This window comes from Panthera uncia, assembly GCF_023721935.1.
Source record: "Panthera uncia isolate 11264 chromosome B3 unlocalized genomic scaffold, Puncia_PCG_1.0 HiC_scaffold_1, whole genome shotgun sequence".
Lineage (NCBI taxonomy): Eukaryota > Metazoa > Chordata > Mammalia > Carnivora > Felidae > Panthera > Panthera uncia.
The window spans coordinates 64,123,135-64,142,777 of NW_026057582.1; the positions used below are offsets into that span (position 1 = coordinate 64,123,135).

The 19,643-nt window shown below is 34.9% G+C and overlaps 1 protein-coding gene across 6 annotated transcripts in view; it reads right to left on the bottom strand.

Annotated features, from left to right (window-relative positions):
* Positions 1-19,643, bottom strand: part of ARHGAP5 (Rho GTPase activating protein 5) — a 77,746-nt gene that overhangs the window by 30,451 nt on the left and 27,652 nt on the right. For 5 of the 6 annotated variants that reach the window (XM_049612922.1, XM_049612919.1, XM_049612918.1 and 2 more), the window contains exon 3: positions 7,130-7,277. In XM_049612922.1, coding sequence (XP_049468879.1) covers positions 7,130-7,277 — 148 coding nt within the window. The remainder of the gene's footprint in view (positions 1-7,129; positions 7,278-19,643) is intronic. The other variant, XM_049612923.1, reaches the window with a different exon arrangement.

The window sequence follows — 19,643 nt, forward strand, 5'->3', positions numbered from 1 at the left end:
ATGAAAACCATATGAGATATCACTTCATATTCACTAGGGTGGTTATAATCAAAAAAGAGGAAAATAAGTATTAGCAAAGATGTGGAGAAATTGGAACTCATATATTATTGGTGTGAATGTGAAATGATACAGCTAGTTTGTATGACAGTGGTAGTTTCTCAAAAAGTTAAACACAGACTTACCATATTATCTAGCAAATCCATGTCTAGATATATACTCACGTGAAAAACATGTCCACACAAAAACTTATAGAGGAATGTTCATAGCAGCAATATTCAGAAAGAATAAACAACCCAAATGCTCACCAATGGAAAATTATTGAGCAATAAAATTTAAGTATTACTGGATGTTATGATATGGATGAGCCTTGAAAATATTATATTAAAAGAAGCCAGTCACAAAAAGACCAGTACAGTTAAATCAATAAAAGATAGAAAGTTAAGGGTGGGTGGGTATGGACAAAAGGAAGTGATGGCTAAATAGGTATGTGGCTCTTTTTTAGGGTAATGAAAATGCTCTAAAATGGGTTGCACTGATAGTTGCATAATTCTGTGTACTAAAACACCAATGAATTGTACATTTTATTTATGTAGGTATGTATGTATGTATTTAAAACGGTAAATGGCTGCATTGAAACATTGCAGATCACTTTTTTTATTAATTCTTTAAATACTTACTTTTGAGAGAGAGAGCGCAAGCACGCGTGCACTTGTGTGAGTGGGAGAGGGGCAGAAATAGGGGAGACACAGAATCTGAAGCAGGCTCCAGGCTCTGAGCTGTCAGCACAGAGCCCAATGTGGGGCTGGAACTCATGAACCGTGAGATCATGACCTGAGCAGAAGTCGGATGCTTAACCACCTGAGCCACTCAGGCACCCCTGGACTGTACGTTTTAAATGGGTGAACTATAGAATATATGAATATTTCAGTAAAGCTGTTAAATAAAAAGATTTATACTGTAATATTTTCTTTCTTTTGAAAGAAAATATCTTTTAAAAATAACAATTATTATCTCTTCAAAACAAAAATTATAAATATATATTGTGATGTTTAAAACATACTGTAGAATTATAGAGCAATGGAACAGAACAGAAAATCCAGAAATAAACCAATCATATGGTCAATTAATCTTCAACAAAGGAGGAAAGAATATCCAATAGGAAAAATAGTCTCTTCAACCAATGGAGCTGGGAAAACTGATCAGCTATATGCAGAAGAATGAAATTGGACCACTTTCTCATACCATGCACAAAAATAAACTTAAAAGGGATTAAACATCTAAATGTGAGACCTGAAGCCATAAAAATTCTGGAAGAGAGCACAGGCAATAATAACATCTCTGACATCAGCTACAGCAACACTTTTTTAGATATGTCTCCTGCGGCAAGAAAAATAAGAGCAAAAATTGGGATTTCATCAAAATAAAAAGCTTCTAGACAGCAAAGGAAACAGTCAATAAAACTAAAAGGCAACCTACAGAATGGGAGCAGAAATTTGCAAATGACATATCCAATAAAGGCTTAGTATCTAAAATATATGAAGAACTTATACAACTCAACACCCCAAAATACCAAATAATCCATTTAAAAAATGGGCAGAAGAAATGAACAGACATTTATTTCTCCAAAGACATACAGATGGCCAACACACACATGAAAAGAAGTTCATCATCGCTTACCATCAGGGAAATGCAAATCAAAACTATAATGAGGTATCACTTCACACCTGTGAGAATGGCTAAAATCAGTAACACAAGAAACAACAAGTGTTGGGGAGTATGCAGAGAAAAAGGAACCCTTTGTGCATTGTTGGTGGGAATGCAAAGTGATCCAGCCACTCTAGAAAACGGTATGGAGGCTCCTTGAAAAGTTAAAAATATAACTACCCTATAATCTAGCAATCGCACTACCAAGTACTTAACCCAAGAAATACAAAAACACAAATTCAAAGGGATATATATACTCCTATGTTTATTGCAGCATTATCTACAACAGCAAAATTATGGAAGCAGTGCAAGTCTCCAGTGACAGATGAATGGACAAAGAAGTGGTATATATATATACAATTGAATATTAAGTCATAATGAAACCTTGCCATTTGTAATGCATGAATGGAGCTAGAGTAAAATCCTAGGCAAAATAAGTCAGAGAAAGACAAATTCCATGATTTCACTCATAGGTGGAACTTAAGAAAGAAAACAAACAAGCAAAGGAAAAAAAGAAAGAGAGATAAACCAAGAAACACACTCTCTCTTTGAAGCTTGCTCATTCATTCATTCATTCATTCATTTAAAGAGAGAGAGAGAGAGCAGAAGCAGGGGAAGAGCAGAGAGAGGGAGAATCCCAAGCAGGCCCTGCACCATCAGCAGAGCCTGACCTGGGGCTCAAACTCACAAAAACTGGGAGATCAAGACCTGAGCCAAAATCAAGAGTTGGACACAACCAACAAAGCCACCCAAATGCCCCAAAACAAGCTCTTCACTATTGAAAACAAATTGATGGTTACCAGAGGGGAAGTAGGTAGGGGGATGGGTGAAATAAGTGATGGGGATTAAGTAGTGCACTTGTCATGAAGAGCATGGGGTGATTTCTGGAATGGCTCAATCACTATATTGTACACCTGAAACTAATATAACACTGTATGTTAACTACTGGAATTTAAAAAAAAAGAAGAAAAGAAAAAATATATAATTAAAATGTGTAACAAAAGAAAAAGGGATCAGAAGGTTAAATATACTGTTACAAGGTTCTTAAATTATAAATGATAGTGGTGTAATATTTGATAATGAACTGTGTTTAAAGATACATATTTCAAATACTAGTACATCACTAATATAAAGATACAAATAGGCTAAAAGGATGGAAAAGATACACTACACAAACATTACTCAAGGAAAATACCATTGGCTATATTAATATTACACAAAGTAGACTTCACAAGGAGTATTATGAAGCATAAAGAGAGTGCTTTATAATAGTAACAGCTCAGTTCATAAAGAGACATAACCCTAACTAAAAGAATTTCAAAACACATGAAGCAAAACCTAAGAGAACTGAAAGGAGAAAGACCTATATAATCACAACTACAGATTTCATTAGTATTCTTTAAGTAATTAAAAAAAACAAGTCAACAACAACAAAAACATCACTAAGGATATATAAGACTTGACCGGTACTCTCAAAGAATGTGACTTGCATCTTAACTTGCATTTACAGAACCCTTCACCTGAAATCTTAATGAACATTCTACTCAAGGTCCCACCATACACAGATTATATTCTGGGTCATAAAGCAATCTCAGTAAATTTACAGTGAAATCAAACTGCTGTTTTCCAACTGCAAGAGAATTAAACTAAAAATGAGTAACAGAAAAATACCTGGAAAATATTTAGAAATAAAATACTTATAAGATAACCAATGAGTTAAATTTAAAAAAAAAATCAAAAGGAAAACTACAAAGTATTTGAAACTGAATGCAAATGTGAACACCAAAATTTGTGGCATGCAGTTAAAACAAGCTTAGAGGAAAATGTTTAACAAAAAATATTATAGTAAATAAGATTGGTCAAAATCATTAATCTAGGCTTCTACTTCAAGACACTAAAAAGAAGTCAAATGAAAGCTGAAAAAGGGAATTAAAAGCAGAATTCACTCAATTAAAAAATAGACAAAAGGAAAAAAAAATCAATAAAACCAAAAGCTGGCTCTTTGAAAAGATCAGTAATATTGACAAATCTCTAATACGAGGGGGGAAAAAAACGCAAATTAGTAATACAAAATCAAAAGAGAAGCCATCACTACAGATGCTACAGGCATTAAAACACTGATAAGGAATGTTATAAACAATCTTCTGTCACCCTGGATGAAATGGACAAACTCCTTGAAAACCAATGCTTGCTCAAGAAGAAATAAAAAATCTGTACATCCCTGTATCTATTTAAAAAATTTAATCCAGGGGTGCCTGGGTGGCTCAGTTGATTAAGTATTCCACTTTTGATTCTAGCTCAGGTCTTGGATCTCATCGTGACCTGATTATGAGTCAAGCCCCATGTGGGCTCTGCACTGAGAGTGTAGGGCCGGCTTGAGATTCTCTCTCTCTTTGCCCCTCCCCCAACTTGCACACATGTGTGACCTCTGTCAAAATAAACATTAAAAAAAATTTTAATCCACAGTCAAAAACCTCTTCAGAAATAAAAATCCAGGTCCAAACAGTTTCACTGGTGAATTATATCAAATTTAAGAAAGAAATATTACCAATTTTGTACAAACTTTTTAGAAAATAGATTCAAGTCTGTGGTGTCCATTTTATTACTCTGATACCAAAACCAGACAAAGACACTTCAAGAAAACCATAGACCAATATCCCTCAGGAAGCAGAAATCCTTAACAACATTTTAGCAAACTAACTCCAGTGACATATAAAAAAGACAAAACATTATAACCAAGTTGCGTTTATCTCAGGGACGCAAGTTTTTAACATTTGGAGATCAATTAATATAATTTACCATTAAACAGACTTTTAAAAGAACCATATGATCACCTCAACAAATGAAGAAAAATCACAACAAAATCAACATCGATTTTGGACACAAGAAAAGGGAACTTCTGAACCTGATAAAGAGCATCTATGAAAAACCCAACAGCTAACACCATACTTAATGATAATACACTGGATGATTTTTGGGGTGATGAGAATGTTCTGTATCTTGATTGTGGTGGTGCTTAAATGACTACAGAGTTATCAAAACTCACCATTCTATTAAAATTGATGAATTTTACTGTACATAAATTATATCAATAAAATTGAATTTTAAAACTACTGTAATAGCTTCTTCAAGATTGTTTAAAAAGTTTAGTTCTTTAAACAAGACTTAATTATAACAATAAAAGTACTGCTCATTTATATTACTATGCCTAAAGATCTATAATCAAGTTCAACTTTTAAACAGTAAGTATCTGATATATATTTACATTAAGTTGAACCTTCAACAGAAGATGGTTGCGCCACAGTGCATATTGAGAATTTGATACTGAATTCAAACAACTGAGAATTTCTAAAACTGATCAGCATTAATCAGTAAAATCAATTAGAACTACCACCACCAACAACACAAAAGAAGTGGACTTGAAACTTCTATATAACTATTCTCGTGATCTTACAGTACCTCAGTATACTTTTTATTTTTTTATTGTTTGTTTACTGATTTAGGGAGAGAAAGAGCAGTGTGCAAGTGGGGGAGAGACAGAAGGAGAGGGGGAGAGAGGGGGAGAGAGGGGGGGAGAGAGGGAGAGAGGGAGAGAGAAAGAGAGAATCCTAAGCAGGCTCCACACTGTCAGCGCAGAGCCCTATGTGGGGCTTGAGCTCACAAACCTGTGAGATCGTGACCTGAGTCGAAACCAAGAGTCATATGCTCAACCAAGTGAGCCACCGAGGAGCTCCACCTCAGTATACTTCTAACAAAGCACTTAAATATATAAATTATCTGTCAGTTAAATGAAATAATTCAAATTATGCTAAAATATGGGATAGAGTTTCATTTTATCTTACACTTGGAACTCGTTCATTTTCCTCAAACCAAATCACTCAATTACCATGAAGATATTCAAGAAATGAGAATTTTTAATTATAAAAATAAATGTACAAAAGATTATTACTTTATTATTTTCTAATTACTAAAGAAAAATATTTCCTAATTTCTCAGTTATTTCCATAAAGCCTAACTATATTATTAGAGCAAATAAGAATTCTTTAAGTTCAGAGCAGAAAGCTAATATTCTAAGAATCTTTACATTTCTATTATACTAAAGATGGATACAAATATAGATAAGAAATATGGCTAAAGCTACACTTTGTTGAAGGAAAACACAAATGATTAAGAGTATATCCAAATGTATGCTCTATAAATTAACACTTATTAAAAGAAGGGAGAAGATTACAGGCTATTTCAACTCTAACACTAGTGGATAACAGTTAATGCCCCATATTCCACTTCTTTTTTACAACAGGAAGTGAGCATTTCTCACCAGACAACCCAATTAGTATAGAACTTAGCTAATAATCAGACTAAAAAGGCTAAAATATACACTGAAGTAAAAATGAGCCTGACATTTTAGATAGGTCAGACATCCTAGTTTTGTCTTTAAACAATGCTTATTAACCAAAGAAGATCATTAAGAACAAATAAAGCTAAGATGGGATTAGTTCATGTTTTCAAACCATCCAATTTTATACTCCAGTCAATTACTGAGGTTTCATGATTAACTTATGTTCACTTTAAATACAAATAAACATGGTAATATTCTACCTTTATTCCTCAACTTTAGACTACTCCAACCCTCAGCTAATAGTTTACATTGGGCAAAGTAAACGTAACACAGGCTTGTTTTTAAAATAGTGAGGATATAAAAAAAATTAAAAACAAAAACAAAAAAATAAAATAGCGAGGATATCTGCACACACCTGACTTCAGCTCAGGTCTTGATCTCTACAGTCCCTCCTGAGTTCAAGCCCTGCATCTGGCTTGCTGGGGTCAGCGCAGAACCCGCTTCAGATCTTCTGTCCCCCTCTCTCCCTGACCCTCCCCAGTCCCATTCTCTCTCTCTCTGTGTCTCTCAAAAAATATTTAAAAATACAGCATATAAACCACATAGAGCTAGTGCTGCTAACAAATAAATGGTAACATCTCAAATCAGCAGTCTTTCATACGTTTATAAATATTGCTATGAAATTTAAAATATTCATATGTAAAATGGGTGATAAAAATAGTACTAGACTTAAAAAATATTCAAAACTTTCAACTTATCTGTTTAAATTGTAACTATCATTAAATAGTAGCATAATTTAATCATCAACTTATTCTAAATTCCAGATAAGCGAAGTTTAACATTTTAGAGAGAAGTTTAACATTTATTAGAGAGAAATCCAACAAAAGCATTAATGGCTAAGAACAAAGTTTTCTGAAAATATCAGATAGTTATGTCTAGAGTGAACACTCAACACAATCAATCCTAATGAGAACTACACATCTGTTTCAAAACTTAGCTTTTATAAATCATGAACATTTGACAAACTGTTGGTATAGCAAAAGTGAAATTTTAAATTAAATCTCTGCAGTGATACTTCTATCCTACCTGTATCTTCAATAAATTCCACACATTTTTCAACAAATAGTGGTATGGGCTTCTCAGCTGTCACCAGATCCTGGAGGGGCATCCCAAAGTAATTACTCTCCCAATTTCTACGTGTTGGTGGATTGAAGTTCTTAGTTTTCTTTTTCTGCTATAAGAAAACATATTCAAGTTAAAACTGTTAAAATTAATTTCCTTCAAAATAGCATGAGTATTAAGCAATGTAAATACACATTTGATATCAAAAGATTTATTTAAAAGCCACATCCAACTTAAATGACCATCAATATGGGACTCAGTTAAATTCTGCCAGAAGCATCAACCTGAGCAATGGAAAGAGACAAAAAGTGAACAGAGGAAATATGACTAGAAAAAAATGTTCCCTCTGGAAAATAATAGGAAACTGGATAGGTAGGGAAATTAGAAAAGGTCATTTTTCAATACCAACTCAAAGGAAAAGCTCAAAGTGAGCAATGCTCAATTCAGTTTAGGTGTGGTTTACTAACTCTATTTGGTCTTTAGGGCAGGTCCAAGTCAGTTTTTTGCATATAGGTATATTTATAAAAACATAATATAACTTTAATTATTGATTATACAATGAAGCTATGTAACTTCATGACTTTTAGTCCCATCATTTATCTTTCCTCATTTTCCCATTTTCTTCCCATGTACTGACTATATCTTAAATGTTAAAATGTTTTCTTAAGTAACTGATAAAACATTTTCACAATAGTAAAAACAAAATGAAATACTGATTTTTAGAGTTTAACTTCAATACAGCACTGGGAGAAAATGGGTTCTTAACCAAGAAGTGAACATCTGAAAAACCTATCGAGGTTTAGAATTGCTGAGGAGATTCTGAGTCAGTTTTTCTGGAGTAGGATACTATAGGCATCTCCAAAGATAATTCTATTATGTATCCCCCATTGAGAATCTCTAAAATATACGAAGATAAGTAAATTTTCAGAAATTCAAAGATGTCAGAGCACTTCTATTGACAGCCCTTGTTCCCTTTTTAGTTTACCTACGAACTTTTATTTTCTGTTATAAATCATAGATCTATTCAAATTTGTCATAAGTATCATTACTGACTTATAAATAGGATAAAAACATAACATTTCTTATCAGAAAAGGGGAGAGAGAGCTTTCTATCCCTAAAGCAATACTCCTCATCTTAATTTCCCATTCCTCCTGCAGGAGTCTCTCCTTTGGATGGATCCCCCAATGTATTCTTCCAAGTCTCTGGCTATCTTAAATAATTAACTAAGTCCTTTCTTCATTTCAATTTTAGGCTGTTCCACCTAGCAAACTTCCAGAGCTCACGAAACCCAATGTCTAAATCCACATGTACTATATCACAATGGTGATAGGGATTATATACAAACCTGGTGTGTACAAATCATATACAATATAACTAGGTATCTAGGATATTGCCAAGAAAGCACTGGAGTGTTTGATCTGGGTCAAGACCTAAACCCACCAGTAGTGTAGATCCTTACTCCTTAAATAATCCTTCCACTCCCACCACCACCAAAGCAGAACATTATGCAAGGAAGTGGAAATGAAGACACTCTAATTTCAAAACTGAGATAGGATAGTGGCAGAGTCCTCTTTCTCAGGAGCATTAGGCACTTTCTAGCCTGCAAACTATCAGCTGCAAAATTTGATTAGAAAACTGAAAACTGAGGCAAAGATGAATGTATTTTCTTTAAAGAGTTAATACAACAATGAAAAAGATTATACTTAGGTAGATTAATGAAAACAGCAATGCCTAGCCTATGGTATGAGCAACAGGAATGAAGTGATACAAAGATCTTAATACATCTTTGCCACTTAAAGAACACAGTTGTAGAAAAGTAAGTTGGTTGGTCCTAAATGTTCCAGTCAATTCTTAAGAAATCCTCTTTTTAATACTGCCCTTTAGGAATCAATCTAAACTTTCAGATGACTCTAAAAATATTCCACCCCTTATCCTTGGAATCATAACAAAGGAGGAAAAAATGAAGTGTAAACTTCATCTAGTAAGCACTGAATACTTGACTGAAATTGGGAGGGTGAAGACAGGAAGCAAAGTAAGGTAGATTGATTCTGTGGCTTACGCTCAGGGAATATCCCCAAGGTCTGTAAAATTTCAAGGGCAAATTATTTAATTCTGTAGTTATACCAAGATTCAGGGATAGTACTCTAAGGTAATGAAAGGCTAAATGTCTTACAGCATGGAATTGCTGGCAAACTCTAAAGGGATAATTGACTAACACAGAACTGCCCTGACAGCTCAAGTTTTAATTCATATACATTAGGAGGAAAAAAGAGTAAAAAGTTCTGTGATTTTACTAATTTTCCTACTAACTGACATGGATATAAAAGAAAATTCTATGCAGAAAACGTTTTGGATTAGACATTCCTGTGTTAGCTTTTATGATAAATAAAAATATACACGATTCCTTTTTTCTAATAGAGATAGTTCTTAATCGTCAGAATTCAAGGATTTCTTTTAAAACGTGAATTTTGAAAAACTTTACATAATTCTGATATACACCCCTTGGTTAAGAGTTGCTGATCTATAGCGATAAATTTATACCAATTCAAAAACGAATGTTTTAAGTTAAACTAAGGTTAGATGATTACAATTGCTATAAAAAAATGCCATCAAGATTCTCTGAAATGCAAGGAAAAAAAAGAGGAGCATGGTTATTTGCTAATTTATTTCCACAGTTATTAAAGAAGCATTGTCAGAAATGGCAGCCCTAATTAAATAATTACGCCAGCAGGAAAACATCTAATTTACGATAACCCAATTTTTAATTCATACTACAGTCACACATATCCTCATTTCTGCTTAAATGCAAATGCCCACCATCTTTTTTTTCTGGCCACTTAGGCAAATCTCATGTCATGTCTGCTACAAATGAATGTCTGCAATAAAATAAATATCCCATTCACAAATAATGTAAACAATGTTATCAATTAAATGTCCAGCAGATATTAAAAACTATCATTAGTATAAGAAAACAGGACCAGGAAACGGTATATAAATAGCTTCTTCCAGGAGCTGTGCTCCCGCTTCACGAAGATCAGCAACACAACAAAGAAGGGCATCTAATAAGCAACACTGTCAAATAACTACTGTAATTAATAACACTTAAAAAACATAATGCCTCAACTGCTTCATTTGTAAACAACCAACCAAAGAAAAAAAAATAGCAAAAAGCAGTTAACTTGGCTTTCAAAGAATGAACCCAGGAAACAAGAATATCTGGTCTTCTCTACTCTCTTAAGATGGGATTCTTGGGAGGAAAACAAACAAAAAAACAAAAAAACACATCAAGAAAATGAGACAAGAGGAAGCAAAATGTAAAGAAACTGAAGAAAAAAAACCAATTAAAGAAATGAAAACCTCTTTAGTGAAGATTCAATTGAAAATATCAGAATAAAGTGAAAAACATCATCAGAGATCCCTCATCTACTGTATCTATCACTCCTACGACACACTCCAAAAACTACTCTTGCTTCCACTGTATTTTATTTTTTTTTTAATGTTTATTTATTTTTGAGAGAAAGAGAGAGGGCAGGGGAGGGACAGAGAGAAAGTCACAGAATTCAAAACAAGCTCCAGGCTCTGAGCTGTCAGCACAGAGCCCCATGCGAGGCTTGAACCCATGAACTATGACATAATGACCTGAGCTAAGTTGATGCCCAACTGAAGGAGCTACCAAGGCACCCCTTCTTTCACATTAAAAAGTCTCAATCATCTTCTCCTATTTGCCCCATAATGCCATTTTCTCTTACAAACTCTGCAGAAGTCATATAGACTAGAGGTCTCCAATTCCTCTTTCATTCCCTCTTTTATGTACTCAAATTAGTCTATCACCCTCATTACTCCATAAACCTGTTCTTATCAAGGTTTTGTTTTGCAACAGTTAGTTCCCAACTCTCACCTTCTTTGACCTTTCAGCAGTCACTCTCTTCACTGGACTTTCAGAACACCACCTGTATGACCTCACTCACTCTCCCCTTAATTGTCTCCTCTGCTGATCCCTCTTAGCCAGCCTTGTAATGCTGTGAATATCCCAGGCCTCAGTCCCTGACCATCTTTTTTTTCTCAACATCTGTCCCAGCCCTCTTCATACTGTCATCCAATTGCTGATAACCCAAATACTTCCAGCTCAGCCCTTTCTCCTGAACTCTGGACTCATCTGAAACATTCTACTGGACATCTTCACTTGAATTTCAAAGAGACAGATCATTCTTCATATGTGCACAACTAGAAGCACCAGGGTGGCTCAGTCAGTTAAACATCTGACTTCGGCTCAGGTGACCATCTCATGGTTTGTGAGTTTGAGCTCCAATTTGGAGTTCTGCTGTCAGCATGGAGCCTGCTTTGGATCCTCTGCACCCTGTTCTCTCTGCCCCTCTCCCATGTGCGCATGCTCACTCTCTCAAAAATAAACAAACATTAAAAAAATGTACAAAACTAAACTTCTGATTTCTTTAAAATGTTCCCCAAATGCAGCCTTATCCCTCAGATACTGACAATTCCAACCTTTCAGTAGCTCAGGCTATAAAAATCTTGGTCTTAGCCTTGATCCCTCTTTTTCTCTCATACTCTACTTCCAACTGTCAAGCACACGTATTAGATACAGAATCTAACTATTTCTTAGAGCTGTCACTTCGCACATCTAGATCAACTGCTTCAATCCATTCCCCCTGGTCCTATCACCATCCTCTCAGACCATTCTCAACAAAGCAGCCAGAATGATAGTGGCTACACAAACAGCAGCCTATAAAGCCATATACAAATCTGCATGCCTTGAACTTGGTCTCTTATAATCTGACTTCATTTCCCTCTACTTTCTTCATCACTTACTCCCTTCCTCCATCCACATGGCTAACTTGGTGTTTTAATAAATCAGGCATGCTCCTGACCTAGGACTCTTATACTGGCTGTTCCCTTTACCATCTCAATGAGGCCTACCTCTACCTACACTGTATTAAAAACTGTAATTTTAATGCCTGTCTTCTAGCTCCTGCCCAGTATTCCCAATACCTTATACTGCTGTTTCTACTCACAACACTACATATTTTACTCATGTATTTTTATTATATTATTATTATATCTTTTGGTGCCCCCCTGCTACAATTTCAGCTCCAAACAAGGGCAGGGGTTTTTATCTGCTCTGTTCATCAACATACTCCAAAGATCTAGTATAGTGCCTGTAAAAAAGAAAGTACAAAGGGATTTGAGATCTCTTCTGAAATAATGAACACCAATGTAGATTAAATTAAATGATCTCATCATGTAATAACAACGATAAAAAAATAGGAATGAACCATCAAGTTACAGATATATCATATTCAACTCAGTAAGCTTCAAAGAATCTTAACATCCAGACAGAAGAAATCAAGAACCAACAGTACAGGGAAAACATCAGGCTAGCTTTAAAGTTCTCAGGAAAACTAGAAGTCAGAAGATTCACCTATAGGAATGTTAACAGGAAAAAGATTGTCAAGAATTCTTTACTTAGCTAGTATGCCAAATCAGATGTGCGTAACAACCAACAATAACCTTTTTTAAAGTTCTCAAGTATGTAATAATTAGTATTTAAATTACAGCACAAACTCCTGAAAAATCTTAAAACACATGATGAATAGCACTGATAATAAAGAACTTATATGTGAAGAATTTGTGTTATGGAAAAAAGAATGAACACTGTATATAGTTAAACACACAGAACTAATTCTAAGTTACAGTGGTGTGGCTATATAATAACCAAACATTACCTACAATTCTGTGGCTAAAGCTACAAAATGTAAAAATAACTAGATAATAGGCCAGAACCAAAAGCCTCAACATACTCTAAAAGATAAGGGGAAAAGATAAGAGATCATGTAATTGTGCTAATGCATGACAAAATATTATGATAGACTATTAGGAAAGGTAAAAAAAGATAATAAAGTAAAATAGAGGTTCAATATATATTTAATGACAAAAATAAGTGGCACGCTAACAGTTCCTTCATTTTTCTTTCTTACCCTTTTTTTCCCTACTAATGTAGAATAAAAATAGGAAACAAGAAAAAAAGCAAACTGAAACTTACAAAAATAAATATAAATGGAGTAAGATTAACTATATATAACATATATATATTATGTATATATATATATATATAATATAACATATTAAGTTATGTAATTTCAGTTACTCAAACTCAGTTCTGAGCTCCCCATTCTTCTCTGACTATACTGTACCCATAGGTGAATTCATCTAATCCCTAGCTGTAAATCTCTTTACATCCTGACAATGACAACTTTTCTTCTAAGTACCAGATTCATACATGTAACCTTTATAATTTCACTGGGATCTCGACCTAGATATTTTAACATAAAACATAAAAAGCACAAAACAGACATCTTGATTCCCTTTGGTCTGAAACCTTTCACCCTAGTCTTCACTATCTCAGTAAATCTATCCACTGGTTTAGACCATAAATCTTGGAGTCAATCTTGATTTTTCCCTTTTCCCTTACTCTCCATAGCAATTGCACAAGAAGCCCTGTTGGTATTACTTCCAAAATACTATGGAGAAACTGTCCATTTTTCCCTTTTTTGGTACCTGTACTGACAAAATACAGTGATACTACATGATAAATAGATGCTCAGTAAACACTGACAGAAGCACACAAAATTACAACAGGAACCAGAGAAAGCTTTTACCATATAAGATTTGTTAATACACAAAGTACTGTTTGTTGGTGTACTTACCAGTTTATGCAAAGTTTCATTATACCTAATTCTGCAGATCTATTTATAAAAGTCACTATATGCATGTACATAAGCTATAAAATCAGGATTTGCACAGAATAATTATTACACATCATAAAATTACAAGAAGAATTAAATAGCCAACTCTGTAGGAATTCATTTGGATGTAAGGTGATGTACTTTCAATAGTGTATAAGAACTGAGCACCATGTGCATAGCATCATGCTAGGTATTGTGCAAAACAAAAATTGTTGCAAGTAAGGTTAATGCTCTCAAGAAATATGCTATAAAGAAAACAAATCTCACTACCTATCATTTAATTAACAGCACATCAAAAATAGTATGTGACTAAGTGTCAAAATAATTGGATGCAAGGCTTAAATTCAGACTTCAAAAGGCAGAACTTAAAAAGTAAGAGATGAAGTTCAGGGATATTTCAGGAATGTAGAAGTGAATCTGGTCTGTAGGTCACTTACTTTCTCATCTGAACATTTGGGTGCCTACCATATGTCAGCATAAGAAATCAGAAATCACTAGAAACTGCCAATTATTTACTGCTAACTATACACTATGTACTTGGTAATATTACATGTATAATCTTAACTGTCACAATAACTCTAAGACAGCTACTGTTTTGCATCTATTTAACACCTATTTCAGTACACCTGGAATGTGCCGGCACAAATAATGTAGATAGAAAGGAAGGTAAGGACCACACTGCAAAGGGGTTCAGGTATGTCCCTAAGAAATATGAACTTTACACAGAGGCCACAAAACATATTTTGCAGAGAGACAGATTAGGCACTTCTATTGCAGTATTATTCCTCAGAAAGCAACATAAAACAACAGTGTGAAGCAAAGGTAAACAGGAGACATAGAAACGTAAGTTACTGTACCACCTATGCTAATGAAGCTGTGGAAAAACTGGATCCATCACACACTGCTAGTGGGAATCTAAAATGGTACACCCACTCTGGCAAATAGGCTGGCAGTTTCTCCTAACACTAAATATGAAAATACCAAATGACCCAGTGTAAACTCTTGGGCATTATCCCAGAGAAATGAAAACTTGTATTTATATAAAAATTTGTACAAAATTTGTATAAAATTTTACAGTTTACAGCTACTTTGTTCATAATAGCCCAAAACTAGAAAGAACATATATCCATCAACAGGTTAAGTAACTGTGGTATATCCACACCGTGGAAATATTACTCAGGAAAATTTTTAAAAAAGGAAAAAAAAAGGAGAAACTGTAGATTTATGGCAACAACTTGACTGAATCTCAAGGGAATCATGCTAAAAAAAAAAAAAAAAGGTCAATCCCATAAAGTTGCATATGGTATGATCCTATTTATATATAATATTCTGGAACTGGCAAAATTAAGAAATGAGAAAGTGTAAAAAAAATTAGTGGTTGCCAGGGGTTATGGATGGGATTGAGGAGAGGGGAGGGCATAGCTATAAAAAGACAACAGAAGAGATCTGTTGGTGATAGACTGTTTTGCACCTTGCAGTAGTCAATATACAAACCTACCCCATGTGAATAACTGCACAGAACTAAACACACACACACACACACACACACACACACACACACACACACACAGTACAAGTAAACTCGGGGAAAACTAAGATTTGTGAATCATATTAATGTCAATACCCTGGTTGTGATATTGTATTACAATTTTTGCAAGATGTTACATTTGTGGGAAACTGGGCAAAGGGTGTATGAGATCTTTTGGCATTATTTTATAGGAGCATGTCAACCTATAATTATCTCATATTAAAATTGCTATTTTGAAAAAGATCATTAGTGGCTCATTTGGTTCAGCAACCGACTCGATTTCAGCTCAGGTCATGATCCCAGGGTCATGGGATCAAGCCCCACATTGGGATCTGTGCTAAACATGGAGCCTTTTGGGATTCTCGCTCTCTCTGCCCCTCTCCCAAGCTCATGCTCTCTTGGAAGAAAAAAAGAAAAAGAAAGAAAGAAAAGAAAAGAAGAAAGAAAAGATCACTGCAATAACCCAAGTAAGAAATTATGACAAATTTAAGACTGGGACAATGGGGGCACCTGGGTAGCTCAGTCAGTTCAGGGCCCAACTTCAGCTCAGGTCATGATCTCACGGTTTGTGGATTGGAGCCCTGTGTTGGGCTCTGTGCTGACAGCTCAGAGCCTGGGGCCTGCTTTGGATTCTGTGTCTTCCTCTCTCTCTGCCCCTCCATCTCTCTCAAAAATATATTAACATTAAAAAATTTTTTTAAAGACTAGGACAATGAAATGTAAGCAATGTATTTTATAGCAGAATAAAGATCAGCTAAGTAGGATAAATAGCAATTGCATGTAGCTTTGGCCCACAGTAGCTTCTTGCTGAAAATATATTCTCATCCAATCATGTTAAGGAGAGGGAAGTAAAATCTATGACCTATGAGGAAATTTTGCCTTTCATAAAGAGCAGGTACAAACATGCCTTGTATGACTGACTTCTAGAATCTCACAGGAATTTCCTTAAAGACCACATTCTGCTACACAGGATTTCTCAACTTCCGTATTATTGACATTTTGGGCTGTATAACTCTTTGTTGTGGGAGAGTGCCACAAACATTAAGATGTTTAGCAGAATCCCTGGCTTCAACCCAATAGCTACCAGTAGCAACTCCCTACCCCAGTTGTGACAGCCAAAAATGTTTCCAGACACTGCCAGATGTACCCTGGAGGGCAAAACTGACCCTGGTTGAGAACAATCGTGCTAGGCTAATAAAAACAAGGATGAAGGACTCAAGTTTGGGAGATAGCTACAGACAGATTTCTGGGAAGTGTGAGAATTTTAACTTTAAAAAAGCTCAATAGGTAACTCAAGATTGAGAAATAGTACTGTAAGGTACACAAAGATGAATGATAATCAGAACTTTCCTCAAAAAGTTTACAGTGTAGTAAGAAAAAAACTACAAAGTGATAAAACTACTTCAAAGTGATTACTTTAGGTGAGAGGAGTATTATATCACACACTTACGTCAGTATAAGAAAGAAGCCTTAGGGCAGCTCAGTCAGTTAAGTGTCCGCTCTTGATCTCAAGGTCATGAGTTCAAGCCCCACATTGGGCATGGAAAAGGAAAAGGGAAAGGGAAAAGGGAAAAAGAAAAAGAGAAGAAAAGCCTTAAATGGAAGCCAGGATTCCCCGAAGGCTTCTTCAATCCTTTTTCAAAAAGTCTATAAAAGCTGTAGGTGCTAGCTGAGAGTATAAACACACTTTGGAAATCAGGGATATTGTGAAGGCTCTTTCACACCCTTTAAGCTACCACTCAGCAAAAAGAAGGAAGAGACAGTAACTGAGGATAAATAAATGTGCTCTGGGTTCTTGTTACATACTAACAGACAAACTGGTTTCTAGCAATGATTCATCTCTAAGATGCCATCTTCCTATAAAGCATTTCAATATAAATTATCTACCTGGTAGTTATTTTATTAATGCCATTAACAACTTCAGCAACCAAAAAATAAACATGGAATCATCTGGGGAGGGTCCTAGCAAAACATCTAGCTATTTAAAAGAATAATGGATGGCTTTCCTCCCAGTTTCCTCAAATACATATTATTAACTGTATTCACATAAAAATATGTTTTCTATTACATCCACCACTCCATTATTTTTAAATTTTTATTTATTTTGAGAGAGAAAGCACAAGAGCAAGCGGGGAAGAGGCAGAGAGACAGGGAGAGAGAATCCCAAGCAGGCTCCACAAGATCATGAACAGAGCCGAAATCAAGAGTTGGACACTTACTGACTGAGCCCCCCAGAAGCCCCCCAGCACTTCCTTTTAAAACCAATAATTTTTCTTTTGCTTCACAACTAATCTGTTAGGTACTTTGTTACTCTAACGATTGTCAATCAGACATCAATATTTGTCAATCAGACATCAATCATTGTCAATCTATCATCAATAGATAAAATTTTCAGTGTGTCTTCTTCCTTCCTCATTATCAACAGAGGTTCTTAAGCTAGAGTCCACAGCTTTAGAAAATATATGAAACCCTTAAAATTTTGTGCATGTGCATTTTTCCAGGGCAAATACCCAAACTTTTCCTCAAATTTTCAAAGGTTAAGAACAATTCCCCTGAAGCTCAAAACAATTACTTTATAAAAAATGTTTGAAGTTTACCTTCCACATGGATAAAGTTAGATACACTCACATCACTTTTGTTACTTATATTTTGTCCTTAAAAATTGGAAACATCAAAAATTACTATTTTTAAAAAGCAGTCTTTTGGGGTTTTTCTTTTCACACTCATAAATTAAGTCATTTTTACTCGAGGACTCCTTTACAACATCAGCTGAGATGACAAAACATTACAGTTAGAAATCATAAAACTATACCTATTACAGAAATAACTCTTCTAGGATTAAAGTGGGACAATTTGTAGTATACCAAATTTTGGAGTACATAAAAGTGACAGCCCTGTAAAATTACCCGTAAGTCTTAGAACAGTAACAACTGACCACTGATAGAAAATTATAAGCTTTAATTTTCTATGTTAACAGAGTTAAGTGACTCCTTGATATATTAACATGTTCTAACAATTACAATCAGTGTGCTGTAGAATTAAGAATAATTTCAATACTGGGCTGCCTGGGCGGCTCAGTCAGACAAGTGTCTGTCTGACTTCAGCTCAGGTCATGATCTCGCAGTTTGCTGGTGTGAACCACGCATTGGGCTCTGTGCTGATGGCTCAGAGCCTGGAGCCTGTTTCAGATTCTGCGTCCCCCCTCTTTCTCTATCCCTCCTTTGCTCACACTCTCTCTCTCAAAAATAAACATTAAAAAAAATTAAAAAACAAAATTTCAGAATTTGTGGTATGCCAGTTTTTGCTAAACATTCAAAATATGCTGTTATGAAAGCGAAGAAAAAAAGTTTGAAAAGAATGCCACACTGGAGAAATTTATGTTTTAATTTTCTTAAATTTATTTATTTATTTTTTGAGAGAAAAAGTAAGCATATGTGAGGGACAGAGGGAAAGAGAGAGACAAAATCACAAGCAAGATCCACGCTGACAGCACAAAGTCTGACGTGGAGCTTGGGGACTCAATCTCACAAACTGGGAGATCATGACCTGAACCAAAATCAAGAGTTCGACACTTAACCAAATGAGCAATCCAGGTGCCGCTCCATTTGCTTCTAAGTTAGTAAAAAAAAAAAAAAACACACCAATGATACAAGTATTTAAATTAAGCCTTATTAGAACACATGAGTAAAATAAATATACTTTAAAAACTGACCCATATAGGGGCTGACCCTGGATGGCTCAATCAGTTAAGCATCCCAACTTCAGCTCGGGTTATGATCACACAATTTGTGGGTTCAAGCCCTGCAATAGGCTCTGTACGGACAGCTCAGACCCTGGAGCCTACTTCAGATTTTGTGTCTCCCTCTGTCTCTCTGCCCCTCCCTCACTTATGCGGTCTCTCAAAAATAAACATTAAAAAAAAAACAAAAAAAACCTCACACATGTACTTATTTTTCAATATGAATTTGAAAAGTTAAAAATCATGGTCAAATGGACAGCACAGAACAAATAAATAGCAAATTGTAAAACACAAACAGAAATACTCACATAATATATCCACACCTATGTAATGTCATAAATTGATGTATCTGGCACCAGAAACGTCACCCACTTTATGAGAAATTTTAGGAACTTCATGTAAATAATCAGGCATAGACCAATTTAGCCAACAGCCAGTAAGAAAGCAAT